The 18126-nt window shown below is 35.7% G+C and overlaps 1 protein-coding gene across 1 annotated transcript in view; it reads left to right on the forward strand.

The window, feature by feature from the left end:
* The window catches only part of HYCC2 (hyccin PI4KA lipid kinase complex subunit 2), a 96485-nt gene extending 81483 nt beyond the window's left edge, over positions 1–15002 (forward strand). The window contains 4 exon segments of the mRNA XM_020970952.2: positions 1565–1724; positions 2579–2746; positions 6972–7429; positions 7431–15002. Coding sequence (XP_020826611.1) covers positions 1565–1724; positions 2579–2746; positions 6972–7429; positions 7431–7574 — 930 coding nt within the window. The 3' untranslated portion in view covers positions 7575–15002.
* The last annotated feature ends 3124 nt before the right edge of the window (positions 15003–18126 follow it).

Consider the following 18126-nt stretch of genomic DNA (forward strand, 5'->3'; position numbering starts at 1 on the left):
AAAAATGGTCATTCAGTGAAATAGAGACTTTCAAGCGTTCTTGATGAAAAGACCAGAGCTGAATAGAAAATGTGACTTTCAAATACAGGATTCAAGTGGAACATGAAGAGGTAAACAGGAAAGAGAAATCATAAGAGACTTATTAAGATTGAACTGTTTACATTCCTGCATGGAAAGATGATATTTAGAACTGATGAGACCTCTGTCAGCATGAGGGTAGTTGGAGTAAAAAAATTATATGTATGTATATGTAGATAGATAAATAGAGGGCACAGGGGTGAGCTGAAGATTAAGGGGTCATATCTGGAGAATAAAAATAAGGGATGACACAGGATTATACTCAGAGAAGAAGAAAGGGAGAGGTAAAATGGGGTAAATTATCTCACAAAAAAAAAAAACAGAAAAGAAAAGTCTCTTACAGTGGAGGGGAAACAGGGGAAGATGAGAGGGAATGAATGAATCTTATTCTCATAGATTTGGCTTAAGGAGGGAATAACATACACATTCAATTTGGTATGGAAATCTGTCTCACCCTACAGGAAAATAGGGGGAGAAGGAGACAAGAGATCAGGGGGATGATAGAGAGGAGGGCAGATTAGGAAAGGGGGTAATCAGAAGGAAATACTTCTGAGGAGGGACAGAGTCAAAAGAAAGAATAGAATAAATGGGAGGGCAGGATAGGATTAAGGGAAATAGAGTTAGTTTTTCACAACATGTGTACTATGGACGTGTTTTGCATAACTGCACATGTACAACTTATGTTGAGTTGCTTGCCTTTTCAATGAGGGTGGGTGGGGAGGGAGGAAGAGAGAAAATTTGAAACCTAAAGTTTTAAAAACATATGTTTAAAAAGATGTTTTCACATGCTACTGGGAAATAAGAAATACAGGAAATGGGGTACAGAAGTCTATCGTGCCCTACAGGAAAATAGAAGGGGAAGAGGATAAGAGAAGGGGAGAGAGATAGAAGACAGGATAGAGTAGGGGAAGGGATATTCAGAATGCATGACATCTTAGGTGGGGGGAAGGGGGGAGATGGGGTGAAAATTTGGAACTCAAAAACTTGTGGAAGGGAATGTTGAAAACTAAAAATAAATAAATTTATATTTGAGAAAAAAAAGCTACTCACTAATAGAACTAACTTTATCCCTTACTCCTGAGCATTGGTTGTGAAGGTAAACTTTGATAGAGTGACAGGACAGATGTTGTCTCAACCTCAAATAGCCTGTCTGGCAGAATGTTTTAGAGTACCCACATGAGCAGGGTAGCCAGTGCTTGTTCAGAGATCTTATTGTCAGGCTTAGGCTTAATTCTGTTTCACTTGTTTTTATTTCTATTATAAGAATTTGGAGAAAACGAAAAAGATCAATCTGTGAAATCTGGGAACAAAAGTGCTTTATTGGTCCTAGTCATGTCAGTTTTGCCAGGCTTCATATTAATAATGATCTTGATCATTTTATAATTTGATGTTCTACTTCTTGGCAATTGTGAAGTGTCATATAAGGATTAGTATAATAATAGATTCAGTTCTTTTGAATTTAATTATCATCCTACTCTTATTATAGGTTGCTAATGCCATGAAGAATTCATTGCCATTTGATGCTCCTGATTCTTCACAAGAAGGTCAGAAAGTACTTAAAGTAGAGGTCACACCCACAGTGCCAAGGATTTCTCGGACTGCAATCACAACTGCTTCAATTCGTCGTCATCGATGGAGGCGTGAAGGTGAGAATAGCAGGCAGTCAGTAATTCCATTATTGTGAATAGATTATTGCTCTGTTATTAATAAAATTCATATTACTATTATATGGTGTTAACATACATTGTACAATTAATCCAAAAAAGTTTGACTAGATACTTTTAGTGATAGAAATATGATTTAAAATGTCTATGACTCTTTTAATAGTTTTCTTTAGATTTTCCTTATGAATGATGTTTCTTCAGAAAATATTTCAAATAAGATGAAATGTAAAATAATTTGAGTGTACAGAAAGGCAAGAGATTGAAACTTTCATCTTTGCTTATTAAAATACTCAGTAACAACAAAGTAAGGGAGAGGTTTTCGTTAAATGTGCTTATTGTCGTTGAGAAGTTTCAGTTTGCGCATGTGTGAGCATTTTAATTAAAAAAGCAACATAAAACAAAGCAAAAGTCTGTAACTGGTTGAAACAAAATATAACCCAAGCAGTTTCCTAAGAAGGATTGATTCTGGTTTTAGATTATTGTCTTTGATTTTACTGTGGGCTTGTTTATTTTTAAGTATTGATTGCAGCAGTGTCTCATGAACATAGAACCTATATAGTCAAGCTGTCTTGGCCTTGTTGTAGGAGCATATTATTGCTATTTTAATGATCTTTTTTTCACTTCTCTGTCCTGTTCATTTGCCAGCTCACACATTTTTCATCTGCCTTCTTGCGTATGTATGTGCATTGTACACACATGTGTAATTGCATATGGTTAGTATTTTTTGTTTTTTTGATACCATATCCACATAAACTTCCTTGATCTGCCTGGGTCAAAATGCTCAGAAAGTTATAGAAGAGCACAAAAGCACTAAAATTTTATATGTTGAATCCCAGATGGCTTTGACTTCTCAAACGAGGCTGACTCGAGTATTCCTGGCTCCCCGATCCAACACGGCTCCACAGACCTAGGGATCAAACGTGTGCAAGAGGGGGAGGTGCTGATGCGCAGGACCCCTGAGCATGGCTCGCCGGAGCCCACCTTGGCAGCAGCCACAACAGAGGGTAGGACAGAGATGAGGAGGCAGAAGTCAGTGAGGCAGTTCCTGGAGAAGGATCCTGGCTCCCTATCCCCAAGCAGAACATCTTTCCATTCTAGTGTGTGTTTCCACTATCCCAGGGTGTATTAGCTTCTCCTTGCAATACACACACTTCCCTTTATGCCTAGCAGCAGGTCAGGTACAACCTTTTGTTATCATGTGTGCTGGCCTGTAGTTTGCATCCCTGTATGGTTAAAGAACAGCTTGGCATGGCTAATAACAAGGCAAGCAGCCGTCTTCGAGAGGCCTGCAAAGGCTTGGGATGTTTTCATTACTGAGCATGTCTACTTTAACATTAAGGGAAAATGCATCCAATGAACACGAGCCCTGATTGCCAGTTTAAACTTGTTTAGGTTCCAAAAACTTCAGGAATTAATACTTAAAGAACTTGTGAAGACTGCTGTAAAATAGAAAGGTGTCATCTTTGATTGGAAAGCAGAACCAAGGTGGATTGTTTGTCTGACTTATCTCCTTTCAATGATTCCAAGAACAAATTTACCTCAGCCTAATTGTAGGTCTTTATTGGTATTGATTCACTTTATAACATTTGAATAGATCAAGTTGCTGTGTTTCTAACTACTTTACCAATTTTCCTCTATAAACAAGATTTCCTGTTCAAGCTCCAGTTCTGAAGCAGAGTGCAGTGCTTATTTTAGTGTCTGTAGATGATTTTGTTATGCTCACTAAACTAGTTTGGATCATGAGCTATATTGGAACTGACCAATCATGTATGCAATGAAGTGGGATTTCCAGCTTCTCTTGTTACTAATTGCTTGTGTGTAACTTCCAACACTGAGGTGAAAATGGATTCTTAGAAGTTTAGCTGTACAGTAGCAACTTTTATTTAATGTAGTTGTACCTTCACTCTGAGAATGTTCCTGTGGTATTTTCACTGTTACAGATCACTCAACTTCTTACTAATAGGAAAGTATTGCTAGCTATTCTGTGTATATTGTTGTCTCCCAGGAATTGTTCCCTGGAAGAAGGGTGCAAATAAACCCAAGAGTTCCTTTCCAATTTAATGTGTTGCTACTTTGGAAACTGCCTTGATTCATTGATGTACCAAAGCAAATTGCCTTTAGAATATGTCATTTAATTGTAAGGGTCAGGGGGCAGCTAGGTGGCGCAGTGGATAGAGCACCGACCCTGAAGTCAGGAGAATACCTGAGTTCAAACCTGGCCTCAGATCAAACACTTGACACTTACTAGTTGTGTGAACCTGGGCAAGTCACTTAACCCCAATTGCCCCCCCCAAAAGATACTAATTGTAAGGGTCAGTTAGTTTCCAGTATATTTTAGGAGGACTCCTGCTCCTTGGTGCATCAGAAATTTGAGCATGCTCAGTAAGAATCTGAAGCTACTTTTAACTCCCCAGCCATTTGGCCAAATTGGCCTTCTTTTTTCTCAGTGTTGCATGTGCATGACCTGAAGGATCTGGAGACATTGTTGCTACTTTTCTAGACCCAAATTAAATGGTTGTGAAAGATGCAGCCTTCCCTTTCCAGAAGTTTTACATAATTTGACATGATTCCCTGGAGCCAGCTTTATCTTGCATAAACAAGAGAAAATGAGACTACAAATAAATATCAAATATACTAATTGCTTAAAGTGGACAAAAACCTGCTTTTTAACACTCTAGGATAAAAGGAGGGTTGGATGAGCCTATTTGGCTTTCTGTACCAATTGCTATTTTTATAGTGAATTTTAGTGCCTTGCTAATTAAAAAGGTGTTAATGCAAAAGTTTGAGATTAGGAAATTGAAGCTTTTCTTTAATTCAGCAAAAGTCAAAACATCCTGAAAAAGGAGCAGAAGTATTACAGTTAATTTAGTATTTCCTGTAATTGTTAATAATTAAGTATTTTGGATGTAGTTAGGAAAAGGATGTTAAGTTCCTTAAATATGTACAAAGTTTTTCTTAGCTTTCATATTTGTAGGTTTAAAATAAAAAATAGAGGCATAACTTACTAAGAGAAGGAAATGCAATGAAATTAGTCATCAGTATTCCTTTTTGTATATTCTTTGCACTGCTCTTTGTTGTTAGTATCTTTATAACTTAAGGAAGGGAGAAAAAACACAGACCCACCCTCATCCTTTGCTTCTTTATTCAGTGCTCTTTGGGGAAACTTTTCAGGCATGACACTGAAATTGTATTTTAAATATTTGAATTGTGTTGATTATATGTTGAAAAGGAGAGAGAGAGGGTGACAAGGAGCTCAAATTTAAGAATTTTACTTGGCAATCTGAAGAAACTGTCTGTAACTTTTGAAGGCATTCTTAAAATCATCAGTAAAGCAAGAGTTAATACCTTGAGTGAATCCGAAATTCTACTGCAGTACTGCTCCACTACACTGAAAAAACATTTCTGGGTATTTGAGATCCATTGATTCCTTTTTGCATGCACTACCTTTCTGCCATCGTCATCTTTACTATTGCTGACCTGCTTGAGCATCTAATCTGCATGGAGCAATAATCCAAAGCAAGCACCAAGTGTCTTAGTTTCCTCTCTTGATTAAATTAATACTTATAATGTTATTTTGTTCCGTCACTCTTTATATTGCTAAAACATGTTTTCTCAGCACTTAAAAGTATTTTCTATGGACATTTTGCTGTTATTTAAGTTTTTATAATATGATGTAATGTGTATTTATAGAGTTTGGCATTCTTATTTTAGTGCACAATATGTGCTGTCTTTTTGAAGAAGGAGGTTGAGAGAGGAAGTAGCTGCAGCTATTTTTCCAAATGCACTCTCATATAGAAGGCTTTGCATGATGACCAAAGAAAAGTTAGTTGCCAGATGAAACAAGGTGTTTCTGTTTTTAAGAGTAGCTTGATTATTAAATTTTTTCCAGCACCTTTGAGAAATCAGGCATTTCTTTTGTTTTCAGCTTTTTTTTTTTTTAGGGAGTGTGTTAAAGAAAAGACTTGTAATATGTTTCACATAACTATTTGAAATTATCTTGGCTAATATTGTTTCATAAATATAAAGATATTTGCTTTTCAAAGGTTCTGGTTAAATTTTCTTGGGGTGTGGGGAGAGGTATCAGAAATAACTTCTTAATGAAATAGCAAAACATTCAGCACTTTAAAAAAAAAAGAGGCTCATATATAGTAATACTCTGGCTTTAGAAAGAGCCTTTTAGAGGTTTGCCTTTGGTGTAATGATTTTTACAAGAATATTGATTATAATTCTAAAAAAGGAATGGAGTTGTCTGAAATTCTTCCTTCTCTGTTATTTTCAGTCCCAGAAAGAGGGATTCCATAGATTGAGTGTGAATTCTAGGATGAAAGTTGATGGAAGTCATGATAATAACATCGCTTCTAAACATACTTTTTGCTTCATGACTTAATGCTCAAAGATTTTTTTTCATATGTATTGATGTTTAGGTTCTCATCTAAGAGAGCACAGAAACTTGCTACTGGATTCATTAATTGAATAGTATATAGCTATGGAGAAATTTAAGTTTTAGGAGCTGTCCTAAGAAGTAAAACTAATTGAGAGGATTGTGAAATTTTGTGTTTGCAAATGAAAGGCTAGCTAGCCCTTGTGTTAAAAGATTCACCTCTGTGGCTACTTCTATGTACTCTTGGATTATAGACTAAGTATAACATTTTACATAAAAGAGGCATTTAAAATTGAAACAATAAGTGAAAAAAGCTTCCACATAATTTAGTAGAATTGGATCTTTTTCAGGTGGTAAATATACTGGCAATATCAGATACAACAGTTTCAGAAAGGTTTTCATTATGTTTGAGCTTTTTGCAAAACAATGCAAAAAATCTTAAGACTACTGACTTTTCATTCGGTAATGGCTAAAGTTATCTTAAACTGAACGTTTATGTGCTGAAGTGTATTGTGTTAACAGTTTGTACTACAAGAAAGTTGTATGAAGCCTAAATTGACTTGTGGTATCCAGTTCTTGACTTTATTTTTAATAAGAGGCAGTTGACATGTCTTCAAAAGGATATTAATGGAATATCCATGCACTAGAGTAATTCGGAACAACAGGATACTAGTATATTGGAAATCATTGTGGAGTAGGATATGTATCAGGAGTATTGTTTGACAAGGTCATTATCAGTGTATAGCAAACTTAGAATTTCACAACAGATGAAGTCTGTTGTGATGCTAATCGTAACTGCTACTTCCTTTAACTGAGCTTGTGCTCAGTCTCTCTGATTTGTTTTTTAGGTGCTGAGGGTGTAAATGGAGGAGAGGAGTCTATGAACCTGAATGATGCAGATGAAGGATTTTCATCAGGGGCTTCCCTCAGCAGTCAACCAGTTGGGACCAAACTATCATCCTCCTCTCAGAGAGGAAGCTTAAGGAAAGTAGCAAGCGGGCGTTCTGCCAAGGATAAAGAAATAGCTTCTGTCACTAAATCCAGCGAGAGCCCTCGAGAGTCAGTAGCTCGTAAGCAGTACATACACCAGCCAACTGACCTTAGTGTAGATTCCATTGAGTTGACACCTATGAAGAAACACCTGAGCCTACCTGCTGGCCAGGTGGTGCCAAAAGCTAATAGCTTGAGTTTGATCCGGACGGCCAGTGCTTCTTCAAGTAAATCGTTTGACTATGTGAATGGCAGTCAAGCCAGTACAAGCATTGGGGTTGGCATTGAAGGAGTTACTAATTTAGCAGGTAGCAATGGCCAATCGATTTTCAACTATCAGTCTACAGGAAGACCGGCTAGGTCAAGCTGGGGAAGGTAAAGATCTCCTCAGCCCAGGAGTCCCCCTAACTAAGCAGTCTCGCTCCCCAAGCTTCAATATGCAGCTGATATCACAGGTGTAGTTTTGAAAGTTCTACTTCCTTCTCTTTCTGCTTATCTTTTAAAACCAAACATTTCATTGTACAAGAAGAAACTTCATGCCACAGTCTGAAACTACTGATCATTGTAATCAGATTTTATTTGGTTTAGGTATCGTCATACTGTATTTTGTACTGAAACAGCAATAAGATTTTCTTTCCCTTCCTATTCTTCCTCTCTGCCCCGCCTTCCACAAATGTATTTGTGAAGCAGTATAAAATGTATGCCTTTTTCATGCCTTTCTCCTTGGGTGATGTGCAATTCATTGTAGGCTGATCGGTCCCATTTCAGCACTGTGAGACTGCAGAGACAATAGAGGAAATGGCGTATGTGATCCCTATGAAATGATTCTTTGGCTTTGTTAAGAAGTAGAAACGGGTTCTCTCAGTGTACAGAACTATGAAAACTACTGGATCATTTTTTTCTCAAAACCAGGAGTGCCTCAGAGATTCTACTATGACTTTGGACTTCTCTGAGTTTGTGCAATCTTTTGTTTCTCTGTTTTTCTTTCTTTTTTTCTATCTTTCTTTTTTTAAGTATGGGAAAAAGAGGTTGGAGGTAAGAGATCAGACCTGCTCCTACCAGTCTGCTGCACTTTTTTCATTAAAATGAGGGTAGCTCTTTTCCCCCAACTTTTTTACTCTGAAAAGTTAAACATTTAGTCACTGAAACATTCAAACCAAGTTTGGTCTTCTCCATTGCAGAGAAGGCTCTAAGTTTATTGTGTAGATGGTAATGCACTTTTAATGGCTTTATAGCCATATTTAATGTAATGTCTTCCCTCTTTCCCACCAGGACATAAAGGGTTATTCTGTCAGTAGGTTAAAGTTTGAAACAAGTTTGAAACAAGTCCAAGAATCCAGATAGGGTATCCTATTTCCTAGACATGATGAATAGTTCTTGTTTCTGAATTGTTAATTGATTCAAACAACTGCATCTTCAGGTAAACAGAGGAATTTCTCAAGTCATATTCAGTGATACCAGTTTATTAGTAAAGCCCTCTCAGCTGCTTTCTAGGTGTGCCTAAATTCAGTCAAATATTTTGGATTAAGAAATACACAGTCCTGACAGATTTTATATTTGATAGAGGTACATCAGGAACAGAAAATTTGCTTGGGGGCATCACTGAAGCTTCAGTGTGACACATTTTATAAAACAATTTCCCACCAGGGGATATTGAAATGTTTTCTGCTAAAAGGACCATACTACCTTTTTATTCATTAGTCAACTGCAGTTTGTGAACATGTTCAACATTCATTTGAAAGTAGCTTCCTCATCCTTAGAAAATTTTGAAATCATGTCAATGAGCTAGATGGTAAATGTATGACTAGCTTTTGGAAATTGTGTAAGAGGCTTCAAAAATGTATCATTCTGAATATCAGTTCTGATTTGAAGAATTATCTTAGAGATTACATAGCCTCCCTGAGTCTTTTGGCTCTGATAATTAAAATAGAAGGGAGCATACTGCCTTTAGAAAATAAACACACACACACACACACACACACATATCTGTTACTGTACTGTCTTGGAATCACATAAGTTATCTTCCCATAAAACATATCAACGCTAATGTTGCTCAGTTTTTTTAAGGCACTTTTCATTGATGCTGTGGAAAAAATGTTTTGGGGAATTTGTTGAAAATAGATTTTTCTCTTAAAATTTAAAAAAGCTGTAAGAATAATTCTAGAAATTGAAATTATATTAGAATTTGATAAATATAAGCGCCAGGAAGGGCTCCTAGTTCTTCCATTTTTTTATAAAAAGAATCCTTTAATTTTGATGGTAAAGGATTTCCTTTTAAACAGTTACTAGAACAATTGGATTCTTATTTCAAGGTAATGATTCTGTAATGTTTTCAGTTCATATGCAGATTGGCAAGTTAGAATCAAAAACATTTATACCATTGCCAAAGCCCAGTGGTAATATAGATTTTATATATACACATCTGTATATGTACATACATAGATGTATATGTATAGTATGTGTATGTAAAGATATAAATAAAGATCTCATATTTTAGTTAGGCATAACTTTTTTTTACAAAATTGGTCCATAAAAATACCAGAGAAATATAGAGAAGTGAAAAACATCTGAAATAAATGAGAAGGCAGAATTTTGATCATATTAAAATTTCATGTATGAAAGGAGGGGGGAGCACTTGTAAATTACTGGAAGTGGTGAATGACTTTTGCAGAGACATCTAATTTCTTTTTTTTTTTGAGACATCTCATTTCTTCAAAGAGCAAAAGGTTTGTCTTCTGTAAAATTCAGTAATTCCACAAGCATTTATTGAGTACCTTCAAGCACAAAATTACCAAGTATAAATAGTATAAAACTCCAAAGCCCTCCCCCCCTTTTTTGTTTAAAATCCAAGATGTATGTATGTATGTTTGTATGTATATGTGTGTGTATATACATATATGTATACAAACACACACATATATATATAAAATTTGGTTTTGGAAAAAATTACAAATACTTTGGGGATATACGTCTACCTATGTACACTCAGTGTACACATGCATATTAATTATGCCCATTGGAATGTCATACTCTTGATGAATAGTTGCTTTCATCATGTCCTTTTATTTACTACAATTTGACTCTACTTTTGAAACATTTCAATGAATTGAAACTAGAGATTCAGGTTGTTAACAGCAAATTTGTTTGTAAAGTGGCATTATCGTTGAATTGTTTAGGAAAAAGTCTTATGGCTTCTAGTACAGGTTTTTGGATGATCATTTGGATTATTTGTTGGCACTTTTTTCTTGAAGTAGTGCCTTTTTGTATATACAATTGTTGATCTACAAGCATTTGGAAATCTCTATTCATGCATTTTTATTATATAATAAATTCATTCTAGACAAGCTATTCATAATTTCCATAAAGTGTCTTACAGATCACTACAAGAAATATACCCTTAAATGTGTCACTAAAATCTGAATTCAGCCAATCTATGGTAAAGCTATTAAGGAATGAAATGCCAGTTTTCTGTAATAAAGTAGATTTTCATTGATGTTGTCCATGTTAGATCAAGATTTGGCAAAGTGCCTGAAGGGAAATGAAATATGCATAGAGTTAGGACAATTCATTCTAAGGCCATGTTAAAACAGCTTTATGACACTAAAAAGAAACTTGATGAGAAGCAAAATAAAGTATACAATGAAAAGTTGCCTTTTGGGGGTAAATTATAAAAATTTTTGTTAAGATAAGCTGCTCTTTGTTGGTGGTGGGGAGATTTTAACATGAAGCTTTTGTTTTTCCTTAGCTTATTCCACTGTACATATGTATTGTAGAATCATGGGATTTTACAGCTAGAAGGACCTTGAAGATCATCTAGTCAAGTGCAACCCTCTCTCTCCCTTTATAGTTGGGGAAGCTGAAGCTCAGAGACATAGTGGTTTGCCTAATGTCACACAGCTGATGAAAGCTAGGACTAAACCTAGGTCTCCTGTCTCTTAGGCCACTTCTTCCTACTATACTAGGCACTTTTACAATACATGTGGTATATAGCATCAAGCAACCCTGATCCCTTCAGCTCCTTTATGCTATTATATGGTACAACATTTAAAGGAAAAGATATGCAAGCAAAATGTAGATCAAATCATTTTTCCACATGTGGTTGAATACAACGTACACATAAGTGCTGAAAATGTAGGTATCTTTGTACACATAAGGTAGTTTTAATGCATCATGTCATAATTTCTACCACATTTTACTCAAATGCTTCCATTTTAGATAATTTTTGTGAGGTTTTATTTAAAGGTAAAGTAACTCCCACTGAAATGACTTAATCAGTATTTTTGTTATTCAAATTTTACAGAAGTACCAAAATGGCAAATTAATTACATGTCCAATTGAATATTGCAAATAAGAACTAAAGTACTGAACTTTCTGTTCCATTCCTTTTTTTATGTTTAAGAGATTACACTTAATATTACACTATTAATACAGGTTAAGTTTCCTGACGTGAATGAAAAGTCATATTTATTGTAAAGCTTCTGCTTCCTTATTGCAATACTAAACACTATATCATAAAAAGTAACTTATTAAATGTCTTGTAGCTGCAGTAGTTTCAGATGCATAAGCTTAACATTTCCAGTCTGAATCCTCAAATTCTACTTGTTAGCTTTAAAATTAATCATCTGCTTGATGACATTAGAAAAATGAGAATGAAAATTTTTCTAAGACATTTAATTTGCACTGTTGTTATGAATATTAGAATGAAGTAGTGTTTTCCTTTCCCCACCGCTTGAAGTTTGTATGTGTACTTTGAGTATGTTTAACAGTCCAGTTCCCTCAGCTAATTCTCTCCATGTTCATTTGTAAATAGAAAAAATTTTAATATAAAAGGGTAGTAGCCCACTGCTGAACAGTGGCAGATAGGATCATCCCATTTCTGTCCTCAGATACCATAATGTATGTGTTGCTTTGTGTATTTGAATATCAGTATTTTGTTTCTGAATTTTGTTGGTGGGGAAGAAGTTTATTTTGTAAGTCAGAGCTAGTGAATGAATCAGGAAATTCCATAAAGGTGTTAGAGCCTTTTTATTTTAAGGGCATGTTAAACAGTCTATATGCAGATTTTTTTTTCTTCTTTCAAGATAGTTGGTTGTTTTACTGTTGCAGAGTATTAAAAAATTCATTTGACAAGGCATTTGTAATAATTAATTTGTGGTTTGCTTTAAAGATACATGTTCCTTAGAAAGAATTATTTTGGAGAACAACTAGAAAGCACTCTTACTTAAACTATCCCTAGGATTTGTCAGATTACAGGACAGTAAAATTGGGTTAATGATGCTAATGAAATCTTAAGTAGTCATTTAAGTTGGTGCAGTTAGCTTTTGCCAAAATTGTCATATTGATGATAGCTTTACATGTAGTTCAAGGAAATGAGTAACAGATAAATGATCATCCCAAGCCACTAGAATTAAAGAGGTTGTCACCTTTCCACTGCCCTCCATATTTGGGAGTATTCATTTTAAACCAGACCACATAATATTTGGTATATTTAGCATTTTTATTTTAGAAATATCCTGGCTTCCACAGTACTGTTCCTTAGTTATCTTTGAAATAAATCACAAAATTAACATTGTGGCAGCTTGAAAAGCTGATTCTGCATGAAATCATTGGTAGTATAGAGCTGAAAATGTAATTTTTTTTTTTGCTTCTGAATTTGAAAAATGTATTGAAACTGTTTACAGTTATGGCGTAAATGAATTCTTGAAGACACACTGCTATGATGTTGAATATGACTTTTATAAAAGAACAGTATGTAGAAATAAGTGTGGCTTGGATGATAGCAGTGAGATTGCCTAAAACTTAGTTTATTTTTTAATAAGGAGCTTCAGTTTAGGAGACCCTCTTTAATCATTTTTCTAAAAGAAACTTAATTGGCTACTTCATTCTCTACTAAAAAATGGATTTCAGTCTGGGTTGCAGTGTTTGTAGGCTTTTAGTTCAGCGTTGCCTGTAATATCTAGAATAATAAATTCTTTGTCTTCCCTGATTTCATTATTTTACCAAAGAAATTAAGAGACCAAATATGATTTTCAAATTATCTGGGATTTGTACAATTCCCCCTTCCCTTTTTTTTTAATCTGGAAAAAATGAAACTGAATAGATTCTTTAAAATGTAGATTATCTGTAGATACATTACACTTGGGAGTCTGGGTAGAATTCTTAGAAGTTTCCATTCTTTGTCTTTACTTGAAATAAGTTGAATTTTGTCATTATTCTAGTGGTAATTTCTATTAATTTTAAGATAACAAAATATATAAAAAAGAAAGTATAATTGTATACATTAAATGCATAAAGAAAGAATTAGAAATATTTTTCATAAGAAAATCATATAGAAGGAAAAGCCATTTTCAACAAAAGATACTAAATACATATAAGTTCATTTGTTATTGCTTAATGAAGACATTTTCTCATGGCACATGTAGTGTGACATGTTTCTATGTCTTTTCACCAATTTATGTAGGAGATTAAAGATCCTACAATATGCCAGTATTGAATAAAACAATTTAAAAATCAGTAAGTCATCCTCAGACTAAGAGGTAGAGTAGATGGACCTGACAGCTGAGGAACAGTATAACCCTAGGCCTGTCACTTAGCTTTGCTTCTCAATGCCCTAGGCAGCTCGCTACTAGTTAGGGAGATAGTTCATCATCATCCTCCAATGAGGTTTTCACACCTCATCACTACACTGATGAAATCAGATCTGGACCAAAAAACACTTTACAACATGTGACATGCCACAAAGAAAAGGTACAGAAACAGACCTCTTTGAATTAGCACACTCAGACATTTCTGCTAGATTTGTTTGTGGCATGTGAGAAATGTAATTGGTAAAATGGGGTTATTTCTTCACCTATAATCTGTATGAGTAATCACTCAGGATGTTTTTTTTCTTTGCAGTTATCTTGGGCTAAGAACTAGTAAGAGTATTTATGTGTAATGTGAGTTTATTGGGAATATCACTCCTAAATATGCCATTTTAACTTGTTTTATTAAAAATAAGAAATGTGATTAAGAAAGATGCTCTACTCAGTCACTTTTTCATACTGTTCTCCCTTAACAAAGAGATTAGAAAAATAATGTTTTGGTTAGTTTAACCAGACCGTTTTGAAAACTATAAATAGATTTGTTTTCTAGACATTAGGAGGGTATTTTTTTTAAGTTTTATTAAGAAAACTATACTGAGAGGTATGCCCCCATGTGGTCTTTTTAACATTTGTAATAAATTCATATACTTTACAATGAATCTTTTTGATTCTTATCCTTGAAATTATACTGGATTTACATTCAGTTTGACTAGCTAAGAGATACAATCTTTAATGGTTAAAAGATTATTTTCATACTTGTTTCTCATGCTAGTTTGGCTCTTCTGAGCTAAGGTTTCTGAAGGACTTTTATGACTTTGGCATTGTATAGTCTTTGCTGTCATAATACAAAAGGAAGCAGTAAATGAAAAGATGTGGACCATGTAAAACAACCCTTATTTTTCACCAGCATTAAATTGATGGTTGCACTAGGCTGCCCAAGTATTTAAGATTTATTGCTGGTGAAAGTTTAAACAAGATAAGTATATAAAAAATGAGATCTGTACTGCGTGATGTCCCTTAACCTAGGACCAGTAAAAATCTTCATTCTTTTAGAGCTGAGGGTGACACACACATTGAAGATCATGTGCATGTAAGCCATTACTTTAATAACTGTCTTACTGAAACTGGTTAATGCTATTGACTGTTGTTGAAATGTGAAATATATTTACTGTTGACCTTGTAAATATCTGCCAGAGATGAAAAAATATTTTAAGTCATTGTAAATAAAGATGTAAAAAGTTGATTATCAATCTGCCAAGCAGAAAAGAATATCTAAAAATGTTAAATAAATATTGTGTTTCTGGATAGCTGTGTGCCTTTTTTTCCTAAATAAACCATATTTATGTATGTGGATTTTCTTTTCCAAAAGATAAAAGGCTCTAAATATGCTTTCCTTCAGATACTATATAGATTTCAGTGTCATTGAATTTACTTCTTACAGCAACATTTTGATCCTTCACTGTGTCTCCTAAAGTTTTCTTAATTCTCCTGTTATTTATGGATATACTCTAGAACTTTATCTTAATCCCTCTACTGTAGCCACTTTACTTCAGTCAGCAAATGTCTGCTGTGTCCCAGATGGGTGAAAGAAAAGTAAAACAGCCCCTGTTCTCAGAGAAGCATCTGTTTTATTGGGGAGACATACACCTATGAATATATACCGAATGAATACAGGTAAGTTTAGGGAATGTAGGACTATAGCTATTGGTCAGATCAGGAAAGGCTTTGTGTAGAAAGTAGTCCTTGCGTTGTAGAAAATTAATATGCGGGGCAGCTAGGTGGCGCAGTGGATAAAGCAACAGCCCTGAAGTCAGGACGACCTGAGTTCAAATATGACCTCAGACACATAACACTCACCAGCTGTGTGACCCTGGGCAAGTCACTTAACCCTAATTGCCCTCACCAAAAAAAAAAGAAAAGAAAATTATGCTATATTATTTAATAATAATATTCTGTGAACAATCCTTATCTTTGTCAGACCCCACTTTTGAAGGACAGGCAGTTTCTGAAGGGCATAGACTAGCAATATGATAACCTCTAGAGCCAAGGCATCTGCTCATTAACTAGCTTGGACTAGGCCTCTCCCAAGTGGGACCCTTGCTTCTGTTTTCCCTGTAAACAGAAGCCAGTTTGAGCTTAGCTCTCCCCAGGGGACGTGTCATTTGTCCTTGCTTTTCCTTCATCAAAGTTGGGGGTGACCTGGTCTATAAGAGGGAGATCCTGATTGTGGTAGTTTTCTATCAAGATTGCTAGAGGCAGCTGGGTCACAAAGCAACTAGCATTCCTTATTAGAGAGGGGTGAAATCAGCTAATCTTTTTACCAGAGGATTACTCCTGTCGAACCCCCCACACACACCTCATAAGTAATAGGGAGGAGCTGAGAACTATTAACCCACCTCCTCATTAAAATGTCCATCAGTGGGGATTGCCTTCCCTGCGCGAGGAGAGGTCCAAATGATGTACTGTCCAGCCAATCAGAAGGAAGACATACCTAGGTTTAAAAAGCCCTGCCTGCCATCACTCATAGCCTTTTGACACAAACGGAGACAAGTCAGAGATCCCTTTTTTAATGAGTTCATGCCCTATTAATAAACACCTCGCTCAGCTCACAACACACTGTTGAAAAAGTAAGGTATTCTATGAATGAAGGTAGGAAAAGAGCATTTCAGAACTGGGGAAATGCAGGCCAGGGCAAAGGCAATAAGAGAAAATGAAGTGCACGTGAGGAATAGCAAAAAGACCAGTTTGACTAGACCATATAATGTCCAAAAGGGGAATGATGTATGATGAAGATGGAAAGGTAAGTTGGAGCCAGACTGTAAAGTTTTAAAAACCAAGTAGTAGTTTATATTTAATCTTAGAGGCAATAGGAAGTTCCTGGAGTTGACTGAGTAGGAGGAGCATGAGTGATCAGATCTTCACTTAAGGAGAATCACTTTAACAACTTTATAGAAAACAGTTTAAGTTGAGAGATGGGGGTCAGAAGGCATATGGCAAAGGGTTGAAATGTGAGTGGAAGGGGAGAAGAAGTTGCAGCAATGCCTGTAGACCCCTTTCTAGAAGTTTGGCTGAGAAAAGAAGAAATAATAGGGCAATAGCTTGAGGCGATGGTAGAGAATGGTAGTTTTTTTCAAGACTTGGCACACTTGAAAATAGAAAAGAACGAGTCAACATATTAAAGAATGTGTATAGCATAAATATATATAACTACAAGGTAGTTTTTGGAGGGAAGACCCTAGAGGTTGTGGCAATCAAGAAATACCAGGTAGAAAATGTGCTTCTGCTGTGCTGTGCTTAGCAATGCCAATCCTAGAGGGAATGTATTACACTGGGTTAATAAGCATTAAAGGGCTTATGATGTGTCAGGCACTACACCATGCACCAGGTATACAAAAAAAAGCAAAAATAGTTCTTACTCTCAAGGAAACAGGTAAAAGAGAGCCGCTGGAGCTCAATTAGTAAGGGCATGAGATAATTAAACCACATTTTCAAAAAATGGCAGTGTAATATATGATGAATTGGTTTGGAGAGAGACTAGGCAGTGAGACACACAACGAGCATTAAGTGCTTATTATGTCCCCCCTGTGCTAAGTGCTTGAAATATCACCGCCCCTCCCCTCTAAAGGCTTACATTCTGATGGGGAAGACAACACATAAAAGGAAACTGAAAGGGGAGAGTAGGGGAGATAGTGGGTACTTAGTTTGAGCACCCTTTTGAAATGGAAATTCTAGAAGGAGCCCTTTGCTTTCCATTTCCAAGGAGCCACCTCAGAAGCAGAGGGTTCCAGGGCTGAAGTGATTTAGGAAGAACATGTTTCTGTGGGGCCTGATGGAGGAGTTGAGAGAAGTGCTCCCTAAAGGGACGAGTTAGGAAGCAGAACATTTTGTTATGGAATGTGTGAGGAACAAAGAAAACACCAGTTTGGCTGTTTTTCAGAGTCGGGAAGGAGTAATCAGTGAAAGTGGAAAGATAGGGGGTTGGAGTCAGGTCGTGAAGTCTTTAAAAAAGAAACAAGAGTTATTACATTCTCTGCTAGAGGCAATAGGAAGCCACCTATTATGTAGAGGATTCACAGAACTACACTTAAGGAAAATTACTTCGGCAGTATTGTATAGGATGGACTAGAAGGGTGAGATCTGAGACAGTGAGACCAAATAGGAGACTTGTAATAATTCAGGCAAAAGGTAATGAGGGCCTGAACTAAAGTGACAGCTATGAGTGGAGAAAAAGGGTCAGATGTCAGAGATGTTGTGGAAATAGAGGCTCAAAGTTCGGCAGTTAATTTCAGAGAGGCTTCCAGGATAATGTCAAAGTTATAAATTCAGAAGACTGGAAAGATGGCAGTGCTTTCGATGGAAATAGGTATGAAAGAATGGTATCAAAGTGGAAGGGTTTCCCTTCATTAGAAGATCCATTTCATTATCAGAG

The sequence above is a fragment of the Phascolarctos cinereus genome, unplaced genomic scaffold (assembly GCF_003287225.1).
Source record: "Phascolarctos cinereus isolate Bilbo 61053 unplaced genomic scaffold, phaCin_HiC Scaffold_7;HRSCAF=346, whole genome shotgun sequence".
NCBI classification, from domain to species: domain Eukaryota; kingdom Metazoa; phylum Chordata; class Mammalia; order Diprotodontia; family Phascolarctidae; genus Phascolarctos; species Phascolarctos cinereus.